This window comes from Elaeis guineensis, chromosome 6, assembly GCF_000442705.2.
Source record: "Elaeis guineensis isolate ETL-2024a chromosome 6, EG11, whole genome shotgun sequence".
Classification (NCBI taxonomy): domain Eukaryota; kingdom Viridiplantae; phylum Streptophyta; class Magnoliopsida; order Arecales; family Arecaceae; genus Elaeis; species Elaeis guineensis.
In genome coordinates, this window is record NC_025998.2 from 11,929,875 (window position 1) to 11,954,184 (window position 24,310).

Consider the following 24,310-nt stretch of genomic DNA (forward strand, 5'->3'; position numbering starts at 1 on the left):
TTATGATAATCATCATAATAAAATTATGTTATTTTGTTCTACGTGGTTGCAACGATGCATCGGGGACAAAGTTGATGGGAAGAGATGGGCTATGGCTTTTAGTTTTTTTTTTTTTGGTAAAATAGCCTCTGGTTCTTTGGTTGCTGGTTTGTCTGCACGATGACAAGGCCGTGTCTACGTTCTCGCCGACCACCGTGTGACCTTGTGGGCCGGGGATTGGTGACCAGGGCTCTCACACAGCTGTCCTGCGTCCAGTCTTGTCTGCCTCTTGTACGTTGTGCCCATTTGGGTAGATCCTCCCCCTCATGAAGAGAGAAGAAACATGGACACAAAAGATGTCACGAAAGATGAAGGTAAAATTTGATATAAGCAATCAATTAATAATCTTTTTTTTTTTCTTTTTTTTTTTTTTGTCTCCAATACAAACGCTCCCCGGCGCCTGGCTATATCAGCTGAAACTAGAGCCTAAAAGACAATAAAGAAACAGAAGAAAAATTTGTATTAATCATCAACCTAGCTAATCCATTCGCTGGCTGATTTCCTTGTGCCAACGAGTAATGAGAAAGAAATCCAAGGTGTTTAAGAAATGTTTAATATGTGAGAATAGTGGATGAAGAAGCTCTGCTTCAATCAATCCGGAGACAAAATTATAAATATTGGTAATCCATTTAATAATTACTGTTGTATCTCCCTTTAGCCAAACAACATTGAATTTGAAATGGTGAACTGCGATGACCATGGCACTCCATACCGCTTGCAACTCTGCTATCGGTACAGTAGCTGTTTGAGATCATCGTGCTCCAGCACATAACACATTACCTTTATGATTCCTTATAATATAGCCCATTCCCGCAATACCTTTATTCCAAGGAGCATCATAGTTTATTTTAACCGAGCCACAGAAAAGGGGTATCCAAGAAACATTGTTGGATAACGATTAATTAAGTCAAAAATGGCTCAATATATTTAGAGATCTAAAGCTAAATACTAAAATATAATTTTTTTAATTAAAATTTATATAAATTTTTTATTAAAATTTTATTTTTTAATTTTTTTAAGATATAAAATTTTTAATTAAATTTTTATAATCAAGTTCTTCTAACATTTTTTTTTCAATTGATAATATAGTCAATTTATTTAATCTTTCTTGAGACATTATTGATCTTAAGTAAGATTTTATTAATTTTAATTTTAAAAAATTTCTTTCTGCCGAAGCAACACTTACTAAAATTATTAATATTATTCTAAAAACAATATATACATTTAGAAAAGAGTTGAGTCGTCTTATATGATTGAGTACGTCCATTGGACTGTTATCTTCCACTTGTATAATTTTTTTTAAAATTTTTAGCTCTGAAAATAAATCTAAACCATCAATATCAGAGTAGTTATTATATTTTAAGAAATATTCAAGATTAAGACAATATTTTTTCAAACTATCATTGTCTAATGACTTCAATTTTTTATCACTAAATAGAAAACCAAAAATATTTTTATATATCTTAGATTATTCAAATCTATTTTGGAGTGAAAAAATTGCTTGATCTACTATATATAAGAAATAATCAATTCTAAATGATTCTTCAAAAGATTTTGTTATTTCATTATCAACATCCTCATCAAATTATTTCTTTCTACGAATGATACATTTATCATGAAATTTAGGTTCTATTTTTATTTTAGATGTAATTTTTTTAGAAAAAATTATAATGGATGCAAATCCATCTTCTTTATATTTTTCAAAAAAAGAAAGAAAACCTTTTAATTGTTCTATAACAACATCAATATACATATCTTTTGATTATAAACTTTTGCTAATTGAGTTAACAATAAATAATATACTATACCAAATAGTCATGCCCAATAAAAACTCAAACTTTTCAAGCTCATATGTTGCTAAGCAATTAGCTTCACTTTTAGTTTTAGGATCTTCACTAACTTCTGCTAATTTTAATAAAGCATCTCTTATTTATAAAGTTTGAAATCTTATTACTTTAACACTTTCAATATGACTTTTCCAATGTGTTTGTGATAATGATTTAAGAGTTAGACCAAAAATATTATCTTATAAAATTTTTCATCGTTTAGTAGAAGAAGAAAATAGTGAATATATACGTTGTACTACACCAAAAAATAATATAACTTTAGTACAAGAACTAATCATGTCACAAAGTACTAAATTTAGACTGTGACAACTACATGGTGTATAAAATAATCTAAGATTTATATATAAAAGTCTTTTTTACACTCCTCACTGTTTGCCCTTCATATTAGATCCATTATCATATCCTTATCCTCTTAAATTATTAATATCAAGTCCAATATATTTTATTTCATCCATAATAACATCAAAAAAATCTTTTTCGATTGTATCATCTACTTTTAAGAATTTAAAAAAATATTTCATAATTTTTATTAGACTTGATGAAATATCTACACATCGCAATATAAAAAACATTTGCTCTTGATGACTTACATCTAGAGTGCAATCAAATATTATTGAAAAATATTTTACTTCTATAATTTTTTTAATAATTTTATTTTTAATTTTATTTACTAACAAGTTTATCAATTTATTTTATACATTATGTCCAAGATAATGAGTATGAATTTTATTGTCTTTAATATATCGAATATGTTTTTGCATCATCGGATCGAATTCTGTAATCATTTCAATTAGACTTAAAAAATTTTCATTATTTTCTTGATAGATCTTTTTATTTTTTTCATGAAAAGTTAAATTATTTTTATCAAGAGTTTTTACTGCAGCAAGAATACTTAATAATACTTTTTTTCAATATCTTCATCTCTATTTATTTGATCTTGAATATTTTTATCAATTATTTTATTTTTCAACAATCTCATTTCTAAATCAATCTATGAACTCATATTAATAATATGCTTATTATTCATCTCATGACTCTTAAGCTTAGCACTAAGGTTTCTCCAATCTCTAATGCCAATATTAGCTAGTTTACTTATACTAGAAGCAGAATTAAATAATTTATAACAAAAATAAAATACTATGTCTAAGTCTTTTGAATAAACTAGCCGTCTTCTTTCATACTTTTCTTCGTTTGCCAACTTTTGAATATAGTATGTAATAAAAAAATAATTTGAGAATTCATCTTTAGAAAAATCTATATCATCAATTTTAATTGAATTTTTTTCTACTAATAAATCTCTCAAATTTATATCAATATTTATCCATTGACTTGCAATATAAATATTTTTAGAAATGCAATCATTTAAATTAACAGATTAGTTCTCTTCACCATGACTTTGAGGATCATTTTGAATCTCTTCATTAACTTCTTCTTGTTCTAATATTTCATTATCATCTAACTCTAAAAGATTATTAACTTGTTCATTAAAGGAATATTCATCAATATTTTTTGATTTATTATTTTTATTACTTGTAAAAAAATTATCAAGAGTTTTTTTTTGAGATTATATTAAACTTTCAATTTTTTTTTAAAGCTTTGAATAATCAAATTCATATTTTTGAGTTGATATATTTAAATTTTTATTATGAATTATCAAAAAAAATTAACTATTATAATTATTTTATATTTTTTAAATAGCTAATACAATATCAACAATCAAAATTTTTAATTCAATGAATCAACTATTAAATAAAATAGAGATAATATATAATAATATAACATAAATTTTAAATTTAATAAAAAATATATAAAGATTAGAATAATAGTACTCAATTATTGAATGCTGATTGCAAATGAGATGAATAATCAACTAATTTATAGTATTTGATTGTTGAATACTGTTGTACGAGAGTGCAAAGTATAAAAAATATGAGTTAGAGTTATTATCAAGAAGAAGAGTAAAGAGAATAATAAAAGAAGAATTAAGAAATAGATATTATAAATTAAAAAAAAAATTATATTTTTTTTGTAGAAAAGGAGAACTATATTAATCTAGAAAAAAAATAGATAATCTTGCTGAACTTACAAACATTGAATGATCCAAACTACAAAACATCAAATACTTCGCAACCTCAACCAGTTTTGAGAATTTACAAACCTTTTGAAGGAGTACAAAAGTAGGTAACAAAAAAATTCAAAAATTGAACAAGATTCTATATTTTTGTGGAGCTGTATATGCTGTGTAAAATATGAATCATTAATAATATTTCTATCAAAGCATAAGAAAACAATCTATTTTTATAAAAGAAATGACCGTTGGCGCCTTAGCGGACTAGATCGGTAATTGGCCAATATTAATAAAGCAGGCCACCCACCGCTCGACTCCCTTTTTTTTTTCTTCCCATGCTACCGCGCACAGTAACCGCCTACAGTCTGCCACGTGTTTTTGCCTGAAAAATACAAAAAAAAAAAGGCCGACGGACCTTCCACTCTTCCTTGCCATCGGTGATTTTCCGATCGGCCGTCGGTGACCGCTCAGGGCCTCCGATGAGCGGGGCCGAGCAGGAGGGCCTGGGGGTGGGGGCTTTTCGAAAAACAAAAAAAAAAAGATCGTCTGCCGTCGTGCCGCTTGCGGAGACCTTCGGTCCTTTCGTGACCTGTCTTCCTCACTATTGGTGACCAACCGACCACGCGCTCAGCTATTCTTCTTTGTCCTGGTGCCATTCATCTTCTTGCTGGCCGAGCGAGGTGCCGGAGCCACCTAGGGGCTGGGGGCGGGGGCCTTCTAGGACGAAGGCGTCCTGTTGTTCGTCTTGTCACTGGTTCAGCAGGGGGCCTAGGGGCGGAGCACAGAGGGAGACCTTGCCGGAGTGAAGGCGGAGAGGGGGAGATAGCAGGGGGCCTGGGGGCGGGGGCCTAAGGCAAGAGCTTCGATGGTCTTTTTCTTCGGCCGTCCCTGAATTGAGCTTATCGAGCTGCCCGTATGTCAGTGCTATTGATTTATGGTTTCAGTCAACTTTGATATATAATTTCTATATAAAAGACCATGCAAGAAGTAATCCTAATAGAATTTTTTAATACTTAAAAAAAAAACATTGTTTTCTATACGAGGGACCCTGAGAAAACCATGTAGTTTCCTCCTCCTCTTCTTTTCTATTTTTGTATATTTCTGTTTTTTTTTTTTTTGTAAACTATATTTCTGTTTGTTGATAAATATATAGCCTGGGGTGCATCTATTGGATGAGGGGATTGTATGTGCAGAACCTCCTCAAATTGATACGATTACACGGAGAGATCTCTTTGTTTTTACTAGAAACAAAGTCATCATTTTATTTGATTCCTAAACCAGTTTATAATGAAATATTTATACACATATTTGGTTCGATATTCAATCCAACTATATGTATTGGATGCACGGTGACTGGTGGATGTTTATTATTGCATGTCTATCACACTAGATGAAATAAGAGATGTTTCTGAAGCTTCAGCCTTCTTCAAACAAACAAATTGAGCATAGTTAGTGTAGAACTGAAATCTTAAACAATCAAAGAGAGTAACTATTGACATGTTACACTTGTATTACCAAGCTCACCATCAGACTGGGTACAGCCATAAAAAGGAGTTACCCATCCTATATAATATTCCTCTAAATTAAGAACAATCATCATGTTGAATAAAGTAATTGCCTGCATATATGACCATAAGATCAATGATTTGATATTCTACAAAATCCTCATCCAAACACACACACATACACACAAATATACTGCAATACTGTTATGGTTTGTTGAGAGAATGTTTATCACAAAAACAATGTCAATGCTTGGGAGGTTTATCTGGAATGTTGCATTTTTTGTGGACATAAACATAGACAACAGCAATAGGATTCCTCTTCAACGATAAAAGCTCGGTGAGGCATCTTGAGAATAATCATGTGATGTGTACAGAAAATGTATTGGAAATTTATAATTATGGTACACTTATTTTGCACATTTGGAGGTGAATGTTGAAGAAAGTATATATGGATTGTTGCAATATCGCATATTACTAAAAGTTTTCCATTGTTTACATAATTAATAATATATATATTTCAAAATATCCTGTCTTTTTTTCTGTTTGATAATTACAAAGGAGGTTGTTGCCCAAAGAAAAAACAAAATAAAAACATACAACATTATAACTAGCATCTAAGATAGGACATGCCATAAGCATGAGCCATAATTGGTAGATTCAATTGATATGGAACAACAAAACTCACCTTCCAGCAAATATCTTTCATTCTCCCTCCTGAAGCCAACTAGTCTGCTACTTGATTTCCTTCATGATAAGTATGCTACTTAAAGTTGCTTTTATTAGCAAAATATGGCTCAACAAAAGTTAAAAATTATGAGTTTTAATCATACCATTAATCCAAACTATCATAGTGAAGGAGTTCTCTTCTAACCAACCCTACAAAATGCCTTCTCTTCGTTAGAAGAAGAATTTAACTAAATAAGATATAATTTTTATTATGACTTCCAATACTCGTTCCTCTTACCCAATGCTAACAGCGTCAACAACATTGTTGGAGTCTTGCATATATAACTTGGTGCAAGGAAACAATCAAATCATATAAGAGGATCACAAATAATCCAGCAAGAAATACATGAATGTTTCCAGGCCTTCTCACCTGTGCATCTTATTGTGATCCCCAACCCCAAATTTGCAGCAGACTACAGAGCAGATCCTGATGCATTTTGAAGCTTGATGTTTCCCAAGCCAAAAGTCAGAGTTTACAATTCAGTTAGTAAACATCAGCAATTTAAAGATAATATCTCTGAGGATGGCAATAGATTGGATATGAATTAGATTAATAAATATTTATATTTATATTATAATTAATACTCTATATTCATATTTATCGTGTCCATCTTGAGACGGGTCCAACCAAATCAGATATCCAAAGGGTTTGCTAAAATTGTTATCACGGTGGTCATCTTTCCATGGACCACAGCACTTAACATCTCTCATACGATGACGTGTCATATCCATGTCTTCAAACTGCTGATGGCCCACCACCGAGTTGTCCTCGCAACATATGTTGACACGTCATCAAATGGTAAATCGGGAGCAGGGAAGAGACGCGGGTGATTCGCGTCCCGACTATTATGAAGGGAATCAACATGCTTCCCAACTCAATTCCCCACAAGTGCAGCTCGCCGCAAAATGGCGTTTGTAGAAGGGCAAAACGGGAACTCAAACCAAAACTAAAACTTCCATGAGGGCGTGAATCGTATCTCAGCCCGACTTTTAAGTGGTTGGGGATAAGACTTGGGAAGTGTACCACTGCTAAGAACCCGCCGCGAGTTTCCCGATCGAAGATTTCTTATACAGAGACAAACGTTTGGTAATAAGATCTTCCGATCGAACGCCGGGGGCGAGGAGGAGAAGAGAAAACCATCCCCTAAAAAACCCTAGAGAGAAAAAGAGAAAATGAGCGAAGGCGACGGGAAGAGCCGAGGAATCACCGACGATCACTACGGCGTCGGTCATCACGACCATCACCAGCAGTACGGGACGTTTCAGGGCGGCGCCCCGGGCTATCCTCAGCCGGCGATCGGGTTCCCTCAGCCGGCGCCTCCGCCTGGGGTGGCTCCCCCGACATCTTATCCTCCGCCTCCTTATTCTGCCGGCCCTCCCTACTATTCCCATGGTTACCAATCCGTTCCAGGTATGTCTAACCCTAGATGACGCACGAAATTCTAGATAAATTTCTGTTTTGATTGGTCTGAATCTCTGTTGTTTTTTGAAGAATAGCCTTCAAAGCGAGAATTGCTATTGTTTTGGGTTCTTTTAGGATAGGGAATGAGTGAAATTGTGATAAGGACGTATATTTTACTTCTGAAATGAGAGTCTTTTGATATAATTTGATGGACAATTGAGGATCGGATGATAACCCAGGTTTCTTGATTCATCGGGGGTGACAGCACGGTCGGGTTGGATTAATTAGGGTTGAATTGGTTCAGGAATTTGTATGATTTTCTGCTTCTGTATCTGATCAAATTTAAGCTTTTTCACTGACATATGATGCCATGCCTTTCTAGGTTATTCCGAATACTAACATTTCTTTCAGGGAATTCAGCACTGGAGACTTCAAAAGGAAGAAGTTAAAGATGTGATTTTGATATTGTCTGAGCATGTCTTGAGTTTACAAGCTCTAGAGAGGCAAAAAGGGATTACTTGATTATTATAAGACACCAGTTTGAGTCCAAATCTTCTTATCCTATTATGTATATTTCTTGTAAACCGAAAAGAAGTGGGCTATTAAGTGTTCTCAAGATCGGGTGAATTGGGGACTAGGGTTTGAGAAGAAACCTTATACTCTGTAATCTCCAGTTTTTTATATTGAAACTTTTGCATTGTCTCTACCCCTGGACGTAGGTCAATAGACCAAACCACGTAAATATTGTATGTACATGTTCTTTTCCCTTTTTCCTTTTTGTTTTGTTATTCTCCTTGCCTGTCTCCACGATATGATTAGCGTAGTTCATAGCACACTAAATGTGCAACAGACTTCAAAATTTTTTTTTTTTGTTGTTCTGAGTAATATAGGTCAAAGGCATTTGAAATATTGAAGCTAATGAACAAGTGAACTTATATGGAAAACCAGTGATTTGTTCCCCTAGAATATAGCTAGGTCTTCTATACATTGCTAGACAGTTCATTATCTAGCTGATTTCCAAGCTGCTGTTCGTTTTTGAATGTGAAAACCTCCAAGCCTTGACAGTTGCATCAAATTCAAACTGTTCATGAATCAGATCAACATTTTTTCCAGCCAAAGTATGTTAATGATGCTTGTAAAGGTTCATCATCCAAAAGCAAGCATGATTTTCCTCTTTTAATCATTATTTACCAATTCCTACTAAGAATCTGAAATGGGAATATGATCTGTTTAAGTGAATCCACAAAATTTAACAAGGTAAATGCAGTTGTTGCAAAGAATGCAAATCCAAGTACTGCTTAGCTAGACTTCAAGTCACTTCACTCAGCCACCAAGAAAGCCTTAGCAAAGAGTTCCAACACTTAGATAATTTAAAGCACAGAGACCAACTTCATCTCTTTATCCACATAAATGGTGAAGTATTATCCTGTGAAATAAATCAATTCTTCGACAGTACTGACATAGGAAGAAAATCAACTTCCTGAGGTTTCAAAAATCAAGGATTATCTGCTCCTTATTTATTCACAAGTTGGTTATTCTATTTCCACTCATTCTCCAATTCAGAGTTTGCTTTGCATAATTTGTTAATTTCCAAGCATTGTTCTTTGCAAAAGTTTAATGTTTTAAGTGGTATATGTAGGTGTGTGTGTGTGTGTATGTGTGTTCATGCTTGAGTGCATATTTATATATAGGGAACTTGTCTTGTATTTTGGAATCTTAAAAAACAGGACACTTTTCCACATATGATTTATGAAAGCAAGCTTTGTTTGGTTGCTGCTTGCACTTGGGATGAACATATCAAACTATCCCATGATCTTGCTTTTAAGACTTTGGGCGTATTTCTTGAATAAATAACTATTTATCATGTGAGGAAAATTATAGATGTTTGTCTGCTTGCATGTGACCATTTTCTTTGTTTTTTCTGATTGTTATAGGCTATGCTACCGTTGCTGAAGGAAGACCTTTAAGAATGCCACGCCTTCCTTGCTGTGGTATTGGTATTGGCTGGTTTCTGTAAGTAATCACAATTTTCATTCTTCTTAACTATTGCTGATGCTTTTGATGACTAGATCTGTAGAATTTTGTTGTTTGCTGGTTGTAATTGCTGGTCTGCTGCTTAACCTCCTCTTTTTCAAGCTTCTTCTGAAACTTAAAAGCATTGATTCAAGCAGTTTACTAATATAAGTGGGTGGCTAATTATAATGTTTTTTTTTTTTGAATCTTTGAAAGGTTTATCATTGGCTTCTTTCTTGCTGCTATTCCCTGGTATGTTGGAGCTTTCATTCTTCTTTGTGTCAGAGTAGATTACAGAGAGAAACCAGGGTTCATTGCCTGCACTATTGCTGTAAGTAGCAAATATAATCTAGCCTCCTGTGTAAAGCTTCTGTCATATTTGCTCTGATTACTTTCATTATGTGTTCATGCTTTGTTTGATCTGAGTAAAATATGGAATAACAGAATTTTGCTTATATATCCATTATTTATACCACTGACCTAGATTTTAGTTGCTGTTAGCTTCATTTTCATTTTGATGCCTTCACCTTTATAACCATTGTCCTCCATCAATACTCACAGAACGGCTTGCAAAATGGCATTTGGTTTTATTCAAGTTGCATGAGAATTTCTAACATACTCGAAATATGTGGATATGCTTTATTACCAAATCCATGTGTGGCTGAAATAAACTACTGCTACTGTTACATCATAATTCCAGGTATCTTTCTAAATCTGATTTAGGAAGAAGAAAAAAAGTTGGTCTCGGAAATTTTTGCTGTGATCGTGCTCAGGTGTGAATCATGACACTTAAGAGCTCATATCAATAATTGAGTCATATTGTAAGAGAAAAGACTCAACTGCTATTATGTTCCACAGCTCCTTATCATTTAATTGAGAATATGACCATAGGGTTTGACTAACAAGTTCCTTGGTAGTATGGTTACCTGATTTGGACCATAGGACTTTAAGAAAATGAAAAATTATCAATTGTCATAAGGTGTGCTTTTGATTTACTTGTCAATATGTTTTAACTGGAAAACTAATCTTCTTGACAATCTTTCAGAAAAAATCGATTAAACAAAAACTATGGTGTTTGAGGTCTGCATAGAGAGAATCTACCTGCCTGAAATGGATATTTATATCTAAGTACTTGTACTTGAAAATTTAATTCGAAATTGAACCTCGTCCTTCTACAAGAAATTTCATTAAAAAAAGGATATGAAACAACCCCATAAACTAGAGTATATGTAGCAGAAAATTCTATGTTTCATGGCCTTTGATATGAATCACATTACATTATGTTTGCTGCAATTTTTGTGGAATGCCTTTTTATATGAAACTGGATTAAAAATGACCAAGGTAAAGAGTAATCTGTAATTACCATTTTGTTTCTCCAACCAGTTTTCAAATTTCTCTTACTTTGAAATGGTTATTTCATCCTCTAATTTAGCTTTTAATGGACCATTATTTACAGCAGTGAGATAGCAAATCATCACTTTGTAGAACCTTTGTTTCAGTTCACATCTCTTAATTTTGCAACCATTTATTTCGACCTTGAAATTGACAAAATTTGCATGTTCTTAATGAAATGGAACCGGACATTTTATAAATTGTTCTAGTGATACAAGTGGGCATAGAACACATGACTATGGGGGCTAGATTTGAAATATAACATGTATCTTGTGCCCTTGTGATTATAATCATGCAATTGAACCAGCATTGTTTACTAAATAAGTAATTTTAATGAAGGCCAAGTCAGGTTTTGTGCGATACATGTATTTGCCTTGTAGTGATCCAGAGCTGTAATCCTGTGGTGAGCTTTGAGGAATTCTGTTTGTGCCTGTATATGTAGAGAATTGTTTGGATGTCTGTTATGTCTTGGAACTGTGTTGTTGTTGGATTTCATCCTCATTAAGAGCTCAGCTGCGATCAAAGTCCCACTCAATTAGTTGGATTAGGTACTCAATTTTGCCATTTTGGTCTGTTTATGACCTGTATTTGATTACTCAGCGGCAACTTCAATCTGATTTCATAATAATCCAAATTGGGTTTGTTATCACGGTATATAAACTATCAATCAATATCCAATGATGAATCCATTCTTGAGCTCCCCTGCCACCACCATGATTGCAAGGGGAGGTAACAGCCCTATGTGGCACCTATCCACTGCTCACTGCTTGCTAACCGGCCACATGTATATGTGGCATTTGTCTTCTCCTTCCTTTTCTCTTCTTACCCTGGTTGCATTTCCCACCATCTCCCACAGGATATGGGTAACAAGTGATAACCCATCCCCCTATTTGTGATGCAAACCTCTCACAGCGGGTTTAATTGGATTGGGTTTATGGATTGGAAGGCTGATTCTTCAGATATCTGGATTCAGATTGTCATTTGGCTAATATGTTTGATTACTGGATGTCCATAGACCCCGGCTTGATCCACATTTATTCCATTTACAGGACTACCTGGAATGCGCCAATGAGTTAGGTTTTCTAGAAAATAAAAATTACGGTTGTTGTTCTCTTCCTACTCTAACCGAAACATTGTAAGACCTCTTTAAGAAACATTTAGAGAAAAAAAAGAAGCTAACATTGAAGGTGGTCAATGTTAAGAAAAAAAGAAGCTAACGTTGAAGGTGGTCAATGTTTCATGCACATACATTGGCTAGAGGACCATCATAAACCGAAGTTATTAAACTATTATGTTATAGCATGATTGATTATGATTGAGATTTTAAGATGCTTGTGGGAGGTCTCTACCAGAGGATGGGCATTTCCATTACTAAATTTTCATGGTTGGTTAAAAGATTATTGTTTAGGGGTTTCTTGTTAAACTATTTGGTGATAGAGCTTCACAAGGAGAAAATAATGACATAGTCCCTGAAAGTTGTTCCAACTTAATGTCAGCTATATTGTCATCCATATCTGATTGCATCTGATAGTTGTAGTTATCAGTACAATAATATTGTCCTTGAAGCTGACAGGTCATTTGTGTATATTTTCTGGGGTGGGGGTTGGTTGGTTTAATGATAGGTTGACCTATGTCACAACAAGGTGGACATGGGCTCATTGTTTATCATTTCCTCTTTGATTTTGAGTGCATAAGCAAGAGGCTTCACTATTTAAGATTATCTTATCTTAAGATGTATTTAGCTGCCCATAGTTTTAGCTTGTACCTTAACTTGTTGTAAAAGATTAAGTTAGTAGGATTACTAGAGAAGAATGGACCATAGCACAGGCCTCCATGACAATGTCTAATTCACAAGGGTGTTCGAGCTTGTGTTTCCCTGACTGGTGGGCCTGGTACTTTCCCTTCCATTTGGCAAATAAGGTTCAATTTCATCACACCCTTAACCACCCCTTCCCTACCCAAACGCCTAGCTGTTGTGATGGAGCACATTATTCCAAGTTTGGAGGGCTTGGCTAGCCCAGAAGCAATTTGTCATATGAAGTGCTTTGATGGTGTCTCTTCCTTGATTCAGTAAAATAACATGCAACTTCTGGAACATCATTCAGCCTGTCTTTTTTTCTAATTCAACCTTGCACTTTCTGAAGTTGGATACTAGTTTATGATGTAAACCAGGTCTACAATGGCAGAACTTATGACATGTTGGTATTTCATTGATTGCATTATATGTAAACTAGGTGGTCGTTATTGGAAAATTTAGGTTTATGTTGTGGTTTTACAGCCTATTATGGGAAGACAAAATGGACAAGGGGAAGATACAAAAAGTGGGCATAGAACTTGTGTAGGTAGGTTCTGCAAACGGTTTGCACTGAGCCACTGACATAAAAACTTGTCAGCCTATATAGGCTTTCTTGAGTTAATGGGCAACAATTGCTGGTGTTTACGATACTAAATATTAATAGATTGATATTCCAACATGGTCAATCCTGGTAGATGGCAGCATCAGTCTCTCTCAAGACTGATTTTCCATTGTCTTCTCAATGTATTTATGATTCAAAACTCTATTTTCCTATGAGAATGGAATGAAATTACAATTTTTTTAATCTAAGTTTTGGCATGTCTTGAACAGGCTATTCTTGCTGCAATTGCTATTCTTCTAGGGGCAACAAAAGGGGCAGATGTATGGTGATTCATTTACAAGCTGCAGTTTGAAACCTATACTGTATATGTTCACCCAGTATATTAAATTCTGTAAACAATCAGAATTTATTTATTCAATATGTAAGCCGGTGCAGATGTTTTGTGTGTTAGTATGATTGTAAGCAACCAACGACTGATTAAAATTCCCATATCTACTTCGACTCTGCAATTGTTTCTTCCGTATTTTACTCACTCTCCATATTCGGTTTTGATTTATCTCGTGGTGGAAAAGAATCATGGGAAGGCCTTTATAACTCTGTTCTCGCTATTTTTAACATCTCTTGGACATGAAAGAAACGAAATACCAGAAAAATTTATATCTGGGCTGACAGGTTCCCTCTTGAAATTTTATTTTCCTTCCATCAGTTCCTATGGCATCCGTACACTGTTGAAGGTGTTTTCTAGAAGCTTTGGATTTGCACCAAATAAGCGACTATAATTTGAAGCAAATGATTCTTTCCTCTCACATTAAAGCATGGAGGATTGCTCTTACTGTATCCTGTTGCGGTAACAGAATCCTAGTTGAAGCCTCCATGGTGATGGCTGGAGTGATTACTTGTTAACACTAATTGTGTGTAGATGAATTAACCTGAAGCGTCTTGAGTTAATGATCAGTATTGCTTGCCTGCTTGATTGATGGGTGGAGTTTATTGGATTGATGCAGCTTGTTTCTCATGGTGTATGGTAAATTGAAAAAACTTATTCATTAATATAAACATTATTATCTTCTAACTTTATTTTCCTTTGTAGCATTTTTGGTAGGAAAAACTTCAATTCTTGAAAATCCAATCTTTATTTTTTTTCTAGTATTCAAATCTCATTTCAATTTTAATTTTGATTCTACCCACGAATAAAATATGTTGGAGGATATAGTCATTTATTCATATGGCAATTTGGATTCTGGTTGACTGCACCCTTAACCTCATCTTGTGTGGTACTAGCAGTAGCTTCATAGGTTTAAATAAGTCATGCCCCTCAAGTATATGATGCCTGTTTTGGATTCGGTATGGAGGCTATGAACCAAGCCCAAATGTGGCCTCCGGTTGTTCTTTGAGGTGCTCTATATATGCTCTATTTTTGGTATATGCGATGTATACGTGCCACTAGTGCAAGAGAAGAGTGCCATTCGCTATGTTTGCGACTGTGATAGAAGTTGGATTTTCTACCTGTGCACAGGGCCAATTTACCCTCCTCTTTTTTTTTTTTTAAAGTGATTTTGAGGAAGCCAAGTGGAATGTTGCTTGCGAACATTTCTACCCCGATACCGAGGAGGACGGGATTGGGTTAAAATGCGACCCCTTGGACAAGTGCAGGCCAGACGAAGTGCACCTAATTTGTGGAACCAGGACCACGAAATGGGCCCTTTAAAGGAAAGCCTAGCAGTCCATCTTCGACCATTACCTAGCCCATTAGGGTAGCCGATCCCCAACACCAACCATCCTGCTCCATAGATACACGCTATAAATACACCGCTATTTCGTTCCTGGGTTCAGCCGCCAGCGCTTCACCAGGAAGGGGAGGGCTAAGCGAAGGTGACGTATAGGATGGTAGCGTTTAGGGTGAGTTCCGTCGTTCCCTCTTCCGTCCAATCCCATGGATTTTAGTATTTTGATGAGGTTTTTGATGCCCTCTTCGATTCTTCGCGCTCTCGAGTTTCTGGATCTAATGATTTCTAGCTTTTTGTTGGTTGTTTGCTCGTTGATCGCAGTTCCATCAGTACCAGGTGGTCGGGAGAGCGCTCCCGTCTCCGACCGATGAGCATCCGAAGATCTATAGGATGAAGCTGTGGGCGACCAACGAGGTCCGTGCCAAATCCAAGTTCTGGTAGGCGTTCGAGAACCCGATTCACAGAACCCTAAGGCTTAGTTTTTTTATTATTTAAAAAACTTTTAATGATCTTTGGTTTCCCATTTTGTACTATAGGTATTTCTTGAGGAAGCTTAAGAAAGTCAAGAAGAGCAACGGGCAAGTACTGGCGATCAACGAGGTTATGGTTCTTTCTGCTCTTCTGATTTAGCTTCGATCTTAAAATTTTGATTTGTGAACTTCCTTTCCTTGTTAGACTTCTTGTTGATGGTGCTTTAGTTTCAGTTGGAAACTGATGTAAGTAGTCTCAGAGCATTGAAGTCTATCACCAATATATTCTCTCCTTATGTACCTGAGATTTGCTGGTCTGGGTTATGAATTTTGTTGGCTGATTGAACTCGGCATGAGTTGCTTCCATGAGCGTATTCTGCTTGATTATATTGGCAAGATGAGGGGAGTAAGTGAAAAACATATATTTGTGTGAAGTCACTAGGATCCTTTTTCCTTTTCGTTCCAGAATCTCAAAGGAGATAAGTGCTTGATAAGCTGATTCTTCTGGTCCCATCAACTGCTGGATGCTTGAAACGACATGACACAGTTGTTGAAACGGATATTCCAAGCGCAAAGAAGAACTAGATATAAGTGCAGCATCTGAATTGTTTTGTTTTCTTAGGCTTCTGAGCGCAAATGATTTAAGGCTGACGTTTATTAGAAAAAGAGTATTTTCATGTTGATTTACGAAAGTTCTTTACATGGTTTTTCATGCATAGTTTAATGATGAATAGTGAGGATTATTTCCATGAATACATCATGTAATAGCAAATTCTTGGTACTTAATTGTCCCAAGCCTTTAACAACATGCTTTATATATCTATCGTGTTCTAAATTATGAATATAAACCATCATGCTGAATGCATAATGTGCACATTATTTCATACTCAGTGAATTACTGCTTTGATTAGAAAAAAAATGAAAAAATTAAGGGATCAATTGGCTGGAGACACCACTATATAGATTTAAAGGGACGATAGTGGAAAATAATTGGCTTTTGTCTGATTCTTTCATTAAAATGGCAAAGAACTACGGAAACAAATAATTTGCAAAGTCATTTATGACTGCTAGTGCAATTTTGTGCTTTTGTAACTAATATTTGGTATAAAATGTAAGGCCTGCTTTACTCAATACATCAATCACTTGGCTTCCTTACTAGTTTTAGTATATCAATGGTTTGATCTGCTTATGAGTTTTAATGCTTGTTTCATTGTGCCTTCATTTTCATTCTTATAATTTCTTCCAATTAATTTCGAGTTTTCAGATTTTTGAGCGAAAACCAACCAAGATCAAGAACTATGGAATTTGGCTGCGCTATCAGAGCAGAACAGGCTACCACAACATGTACAAGGAATTTCGTGATACTACTCTGAATGGTGCTGTTGAACATATGTACAATGAGATGGCCTCTCGTCATCGAGTGAGGTATCATTGTATACAAATTATCAAAACAGCCACAATCCCTGCTAAGCTTTGTAAGAGAGAGAATACCAAGCAATTTCATGATTCCAAGATCAAATTTCCCCTGGTGTTTAAGAAGGTTAGACCACCAAGCAGGAAGCTGAAAACCACATACAAGGCATCAAGGCCAAACTTGTTTATGTAATTCATCTTGTTTGATGTTCTTATGTGAAGGCATAAACTCAAGTGAGTCCAGAGTTTATGCAGTCTTGTTTTTTTCTAGAAAACGTAGTGAAATATTTTTGGATTTATCATATATGTGGTTGGAAATTTTGGTTTACTTCGTTTAATGAGTTATAGTTTAGGTTTCTCAACTTTTGTGATTGAATATCTTGGATATAACAGCTGAGGTGCAAGGTTTGGCTAGTTCAGCTTCTTGTGGACTACCTCATATCTTAGCTACTGCTTGTTATCATAGTGCATTCGCATGCTTTCCATCTTGTACCGAGTGCTTTTGAACTGGTTTTGCTTGCTTGAATGCATTTGATTAATAAGCTATATTTAGCTTTTATGAAAGCATTTTATGCTTTTTAGTGTTTTTTTAACTTTGGAAAACATGCGTCATTATGGCTACATATGTACTTAGGTATATGTCTTGAAAACCAGAAAATGCCTCTTGTGTGTTAAATGTGTTCTTCTGCAATTATGTGGTTTCTTTTCTTTTCTTTTCTTTTCTTTTCTTTTTTTTTGAAGGTTTTAGCCAATGTGTGCTACCTTTTTAATTACTTTTCTTGCGTTCCTTTTATCAGCCACTCAATAATGCCAGAGTGACATATAGAATATCTATAAGACAGCATCTCAAAGTCTTTTGATTTGCATACCTTCTCATAATGAGACAAAGTTTAGGGCATTACATAGCAGGGCAACTTTGCCGAGGTTACCAATTTACAATTTGGTTTCCTTTTTTTCCCTGTTGCCTATATCTCTTGGGGATCTGGTGTTTTAGTTCCATTGCCTTCTAGTTTGGTTGATGGCAAACACCACTGCCAACATTCTATTATTTACAACCTCACACATTGCTTGTCTTGTTAGATTGTCTATTTGACTTGAGGCACATAAGTTGCTGGTACGGCTTGTGAGTTTGAAATTACTTGACATTTCAAGCATTGGCCTCCCCCATCAGATGTTCCAGTATCTCGTCTCATATCAGCAATTATCATATGTTTGGGTTTGTTTTCAATTGCCTGTATATTCTCTATCATGTTTATTTGCTAGATTTGCCAAGGTGGAGTTTTAGATTTACCCATTTTCCCCCCTTGGCCGCATATAGGGCAGCAATGTTGGTGAGGTTGCTAGTTTTCTTTGCTGCTTTCCCCCTTTCCTTTTTGCTCGTATCACCATTGTTTTTGGTGTGCTTGCTTCTTGTTGTTATCTGCCATGTTTGGTAGTTATAGCTTGTAGTAAGTGCATACATTGTTGTATGATAACAATGTGGTACCATGTTGTCTCACCTATTGCAATTTATCCTGGCCGCATGCGCCATCTTGCAGCTGGAGCATGAACCCCTTAATTTGTTAACATATGGTTTTAATTAGCTGCTGATTGTGGGATTTCAATGAAGTTGAATTGCCCAATTTGTTGAACACAATGTTGGTTCTCGTGGTATTAAGCAAAACTATTTTCCATGTTTTTATAGTGACTATCTACTTTGTAATCTAAACAAATTTGTGGTATTTCTGTTCTGGTAGTTCTCTATGCTGCAGTACAACTGAAATGCAAGTAGCATGAAATTAAATGAGCTGGAAGCTAACTCAGCAGACCTGTAATCTCAAGAAGAGCTAAACAGAAATATGTAGGTGATACCTGCCTACATGCAGCGGGAACCACAGTTCTCACCACTTCAATCCTGCTCTGCATGTGTTTGATGTGAGTCGTTAAACTCGCGTGTTATAAGGGGCTTTTAACTCTCTGTGGATGGCTTTTTACCTTGCGCGCACCTAGCAGCCCTGGAAAGATAAAACAGGCTAATGACGGTTTTGCTGAGAGTTGGGTATGCGCATTTGGTCCTGCAACCTTACGTCCTGCTGCTGACCTTAGAGAGGCGATTTATTTCTTTTTTTAATTGAAATATTACTTATGAATTACCAGATTTTATTTGCAAATAATAATGATTCAAAGGAAGAAGATTTATTTTAGAATCATACACCTCTAAATGCTGAGTAGCTGATGAGGTAGTTGTCAAATAGTTGCTACAGTAATCATTGTTTTTAGAATATATAAAGATTTTGTTAGACTCTGCAGCAAAATACATTTAATTACTCTAATGGTATTCTTTCTTCAATCATGATATTTTTGAAATGTATTTATGGGGTATTGCAGGCTGCGATGGTATCCCTCTCCAATGCATCTAAAACCCCACCAGCAACACTTCAATTCTAGATTTATATTTTATTTTCGCTAGCAAGACGAAGTTCATTTGTTTTACGTAGTCAACATCTGCCCCATGGAATCATGTGTTTAATTGGGTAATGGCCTTGCTCGGCAGCTCATGTTAGGTGACTATCAATATCATGCTATCAGACCGTGATAGCGACCGGCTCTACTTTTTTTTAAGATGCTTCTTGGTTTTCTGGCATTTTAGAATGAGAGTTAATTGAGGAGCTTTATGATCTGTTTGGAACTACGATCGTTTTGGCCCTCGGTCTTTAGTGTATTCAAATTAATTTGGATATTAATAAAAATTTAAAAATTTAATTAATATTCATATTCGTTAAAAAAAATAAATATAAATATGAATAGATAATTATCTGAATATTCAAATCTACATATAATTCTATATAATTTTTATTAATTTTTAAAAAATATATAATTATATAAATATGTTATTAATTTGATTTATTATCTATTTATAATATTTTTGGTTCTATAATCATAACGTTTAATAATTTAAATAATATCTATCATTATATTCATACTATTGGTATTTATATTTATCAATAAAATAAATATGAATATAAATATTTTTTAAAAAAATAAATATGAATATAAATATATTGATATCCGATCTGATTTTAATTCTATTAATATATTATTGAGATTAATAAATTATGTATAAATAATTTTAAAATATTTATCTGTATCATTTCTTGTAGATGTCACTGCATGTTAGCCTTCATTAAGCTATTGTTGTCCCACCGCTATTACATTATAGAGATGCCACTTGATGAGTTTGATCCTAAACTTAGTCCTTGGATCAAGAAGAGTGACGCCAATTAGGATCTGGGTCTCATTGATTATCGTTGGGTTACTTCAACCTTTTAAAATTTACTATCGTGGTATCATATTTGATTTTGATAAATTAATTATAAAATTTTACCAAAAAAATTATGAAATTTTGGATTCGGCAAATAGCTGATCTATGCTTCTTTTTTTTTTTTTTTTTTCCCGTGTTTTTCTTTTCCTCCGCCCAAAGGAACATAAACTTTTGACAGCCGGCATTTAGCGAAAATCCTGAACATTATGACCGGAGAATTTTTCATGAAAAGATAGAAAATATTAATTTTAATTATATTAAATGTTTATTATAATCATAATTCACTATTAACCATATCTTTGTCTAACATTTACGCTAAATCCATGGGAATTCCACGCCGGTAAACTTCACACCTTTTTCTAGCCGTCAAAAATTTGCGTCTGTACCCCATGGGCCACCATGCTTGACTTCCATGTGCACCACACGAGCGAGGTATTCGTGGATGGAGATATTATGGCATCAGCATTGCACAATAAGAATTTATGTAAGCAAAAGTCATCTTCTATGTGCTGCACATACCTCCATAAATCGAGTTCCAGTTGAATCCTCCACAAAAGTAGCTTCGGGGTAGGTAGGCACGATGTTGGAGAACCGAACGGTGGTCGGATGGAGGAGATCTACAGGTCATCCGTTCCCAATATCTAACCAGCACCTACCAAAGCCCACCAACCTCGCTCCCTTCTCTCTTCTAACACCCAACCCACCTTCCCTTCCTTCTTCCATATCTCCTCTCAGTCTCTTCACAACACGAGCAGGCAGGCAACTTTACTAGCTGGGTTTCTTCCACATCGCTCCTGATTCTTCTCTCATCTGTTTGGTGCTCAAATGGCTCAGGAGCCTGTGAACCCAGGAGAGGTACTCGATTCTGTTTCATTTCTGAGTCTATATGATGATTCTTTGGGCATATAGGATAATAGATTCCACCTTACTAGAATTAGAACGTATTCGAGTTCGTGAGTCATGGATCTCATAGAGGCAGCTGAATGGTTTAGGCTGTTGTCCGACAGGTTGTTCTTGGAGAAGAGATAAAGCATGCGAGGTTGATCACCTTAAACCGGCCTCGCCAATTAAATGTCATCTCGTCGAAAGTGGTAGGCCTATATATATATATATACACCACTTGTATTCCAGTCCCGGAGACGATTGCGTTTATATTTACTCTGGATTGAGAAATGCAAATGATTGCAGGTTTATCTACTGTCTCAGTTCCTAGAAAAATGGGAAAAGGATGATGATGCAAAGTTAGTTATATTCAAGGTTGCTATCGTTCCGAAGATTTTTCTTCTCTTTCAATTGATCTTTTGCTTGATTGCATTGATTTGGTTTTGTTTGATCTGGGTCTGATATTGTTTTGTAAATGAATCTTCTTTAGGGTGCCGGGCGAGCTTTTTGTGCCGGTGGGGATCTAAGAATGTTCTATGAGGGGAGATCAGGTTCAGATACAACAAAATAAAAAGAACACTCCTCAGAATTTTAGTCTTTTTGGAACTTTTGCTTTTTTTGGACACAATTTATGCTTTGACCGTTTTCAATGTTTATCTGGTTCCGTGTTTCATGGTTTTGTAGTGGAGGAATTACTGATGAGTGGTGTTTTTCTTTTGGCAGATGATTCCTGTCTTGAAGTTGTGTACAGAATGTACTGGCTTTGTTATCACATACATACATATAAGAAAACCATGGTAGATTCTTAACTCTGTCACTGTTTCTAATTTTGAATCGCTTTTGCTAATTTGTTCTTTCATTTGTTCCCAGGTAGCCCTTGTTCATGGAATTGTCATGGGTGGAGGCGGAGCTATGGTCGTCCCTCTGAAATTTTCTGTTGTCACAGAGAAAACCGTGCGTATCTTGACTTACCCACATTGCATATTGCTTCGTGTAAAACATATAGACATTCTTGAATTTGTAACCTGAATTTAGTGTATCCTTATTCTGGCACTTCCCTTTGTCTTTAAAGGCAAAGTATGTTATAGATAAGTTTCAGAGCGTTATAAACTTCACTGTTAAAATCTTCTGATACATAGGTCTTTGCTGTGCCCGAAGCAAGTATTGGACTTCATACTGACTGCAGCTTCTCTTACATTCTTTCACGGCTTCCTGGATATTTGGGTAAGATTGCAACTGATTGAATATAAGTGACACAAAATGTTCTTGTCCCCCTCCTATGTCAGTTTTGATGGGAGTGGGGACTGTGATTTTGAGAGTATCTACCACTTTGCAAGAAGTTTTGTATTGTGATTTCAACCCTAAAGTGGTATTGAAGCAAAAATACTAGCAACAAAAGCTACAAATGTATTTAGTGATAATTATTACTGTTTTCCTCTGTGTGCACCAATAGTGATGAACACCAATATATAAATATTAAATCTATGAATTTATATATCTATTGTAACACAATCGGTTCCATGTACTTTCTTCTTGGGTAAATTTACAGGGGAATACTTGGCTTTGACTGGTGCAAGGCTAAATGGAAAGGAAATGGTTGCCGCTGGTCTTGCAACCCATTTTGTCCCATCTGAGGTAAGAACAACTTTTGATGATCATTTGCTTCTTTGCTGAACTCATTTAGAGAAAGCCAAATAGTTCAATTGGCTCATACAAGGTCATAATCTGAATATGCTTGTGTGAATATATATGCCAAATCCATGTCCTTGTCATGTCTGTTTGTACCTGCAATTAGTGTCATTTGTACTCTTTGTGCAGAATTATTGTGTTCGCATCAGTCATAATTTTTCAGTCATGAACAATAATTCTAGCTCTTTTATAACATGACATTTGCATGTGCTTGGCAGAAACTGCAAGAGCTCGAGAAACGTTTACTAAGCTTAGATTCCGGTGACGAGAATAAAGTCAGATCAGTAATTGAAGAATTCTCTGCAGCTGTCCAACCTGATGAAGAAAGTGTTTTGAACAAGTAACAAGGCCTACTTATTTGCAAAATAGAATTTATATGATTCTTGAAAAAATGAACTAACATATATATGCTAATATTCAACATTGTAGGCTTTCAACAATCAATAAGTGCTTCTGTGGGGACTCTGTGGAGGAAATCATTAAATCATTTGTAAGTTTTTATAGATGCTCATCCATTATCAGCTTTTTTAACCCATTTTCACATTACTTATCTTGGCAGTACATCTTGGACAAGGCTCAGATCCTCCATAGTGTTCTTGTCTCTTGATTCTTCTGTTATAAACTACAGCAAGGTCCACCAAACTGGTACCAGAGGGTGCACCGGCCTTGACTCTTCTGTTATGATTGATCTGCAGCAAGTTTTTGTAATTAATCTGCTTGGAAGTTGTTCTCTAGTTCTTAAGAATTAAATTATTCTGCACCCTCCAATTAAGCCAAAAATTTCTAGATGCATCACCCTCTAGATCTAACCCCCTATCTCACTCGAATTTATGATATTTCTGACAAAAATAGGTAGTGAAGTGTATGATTAGATAAATCAAGGAAAACAATTAGAATAAAAGAAAGTCACTCCAAAATTTAGTTGCTTCTTCAATTTGTAGAAGTAAATGATCTGCCATCCCTTGCTATGCACATAATGACATGTGAGTTGGGACTTGTCTTTGGCTAAACATCACAAGCACCTTGTTACTGCACATAATGGCATAGGAGTTAGGACTCATCTGTGGTTGAACATCACAAGTACCTCGTTACTCATGGCTGTCCAACATAGGAGTCTCGGTTCCGATATGTGTAACTGTAACAAAATTATATTGTATGAAGGTTTTCCCGTACAATAGTTGGAGCCCCAGTTCCATTCACTCCCACCTATTTATTCTCTTCATAGCTAGGTAGTATTCCACACCAAAATTGTCATTTTTGCCTCACAATTGGTAAAAACTATGGCCTTTGCATACAAAACACCCAATCCTTCCTGAAAAGCTCTCTTAAGGTGACGTGGTGTCCCTAATAATGGCATTCTCCAGACATCATTAATTTTCTTTCTTAAATTAACTTTTACTTGAAAGCAGTGTGAGCTAATAGAATTCCATGAGCGGTCTTGCTTACAAAGTTATGAAAGGTATAGGCATTGTTGCTGCA

The 24,310-nt window shown here is 35.2% G+C and overlaps 3 protein-coding genes across 3 annotated transcripts; all 3 read left to right on the forward strand.

Moving 5' to 3' along the window:
- Positions 1 to 7,272: 7,272 nt before the first annotated feature.
- Positions 7,273 to 13,872, forward strand: LOC105047245 (large ribosomal subunit protein eL20z). Its single transcript, XM_010926079.3, has 4 exons — positions 7,273 to 7,596; positions 9,522 to 9,600; positions 9,817 to 9,931; positions 13,619 to 13,872. Exons 1-4 carry the CDS (start codon positions 7,359 to 7,361, stop codon positions 13,676 to 13,678), a joined length of 492 nt encoding a protein of 163 aa, XP_010924381.1. The 5' UTR covers positions 7,273 to 7,358; the 3' UTR covers positions 13,679 to 13,872.
- Positions 13,873 to 15,090: 1,218 nt separating this feature from the next.
- Positions 15,091 to 17,291, forward strand: LOC105047244 (large ribosomal subunit protein eL20). Its single transcript, XM_010926078.4, has 4 exons — positions 15,091 to 15,248; positions 15,398 to 15,513; positions 15,613 to 15,676; positions 16,811 to 17,291. The coding sequence occupies exons 1-4, from the start codon at positions 15,234 to 15,236 to the stop codon at positions 17,150 to 17,152; spliced, it is 537 nt and encodes a 178-aa protein (XP_010924380.1). The 5' UTR covers positions 15,091 to 15,233; the 3' UTR covers positions 17,153 to 17,291.
- Positions 17,292 to 20,388: 3,097 nt separating this feature from the next.
- On the forward strand, positions 20,389 to 23,862 carry LOC140858470 (3-hydroxyisobutyryl-CoA hydrolase-like protein 5). The gene is made up of 10 exons (XM_073259189.1): positions 20,389 to 21,115; positions 21,268 to 21,351; positions 21,449 to 21,517; positions 21,633 to 21,693; positions 21,866 to 21,939; positions 22,013 to 22,096; positions 22,282 to 22,366; positions 22,692 to 22,777; positions 23,050 to 23,171; positions 23,261 to 23,862. Exons 1-10 carry the CDS (start codon positions 21,086 to 21,088, stop codon positions 23,436 to 23,438), a joined length of 873 nt encoding a protein of 290 aa, XP_073115290.1. The 5' UTR covers positions 20,389 to 21,085; the 3' UTR covers positions 23,439 to 23,862.
- The last annotated feature ends 448 nt before the right edge of the window (positions 23,863 to 24,310 follow it).

What these genes read in the sequence shown, in the direction of transcription:
- LOC105047245 (XM_010926079.3), top strand. Translation starts at nt 7,359, where the DNA reads ATGAGCGAAGGCGACGGGAAGAGCCGAGGAATCACCGACGATCACTAC. An exon ending in TGGTTACCAATCCGTTCCAG is followed by an intron (nt 7,597 to 9,521) that starts GTATGTCTAACC and finishes TGATTGTTATAG; the next exon opens with GCTATGCTACCGTTGCTGAA. An exon ending in TCATTGCCTGCACTATTGCT is followed by an intron (nt 9,932 to 13,618) that starts GTAAGTAGCAAA and finishes TGTCTTGAACAG; the next exon opens with GCTATTCTTGCTGCAATTGC.
- LOC105047244 (XM_010926078.4), top strand. An exon ending in CGTGCCAAATCCAAGTTCTG is followed by an intron (nt 15,514 to 15,612) that starts GTAGGCGTTCGA and finishes TTTGTACTATAG; the next exon opens with GTATTTCTTGAGGAAGCTTA. An exon ending in AAGTACTGGCGATCAACGAG is followed by an intron (nt 15,677 to 16,810) that starts GTTATGGTTCTT and finishes TCGAGTTTTCAG; the next exon opens with ATTTTTGAGCGAAAACCAAC.
- LOC140858470 (XM_073259189.1), top strand. Translation starts at nt 21,086, where the DNA reads ATGGCTCAGGAGCCTGTGAACCCAGGAGAG. An exon ending in AGCCTGTGAACCCAGGAGAG is followed by an intron (nt 21,116 to 21,267) that starts GTACTCGATTCT and finishes GTTGTCCGACAG; the next exon opens with GTTGTTCTTGGAGAAGAGAT. An exon ending in ACGGCTTCCTGGATATTTGG is followed by an intron (nt 22,367 to 22,691) that starts GTAAGATTGCAA and finishes GTAAATTTACAG; the next exon opens with GGGAATACTTGGCTTTGACT.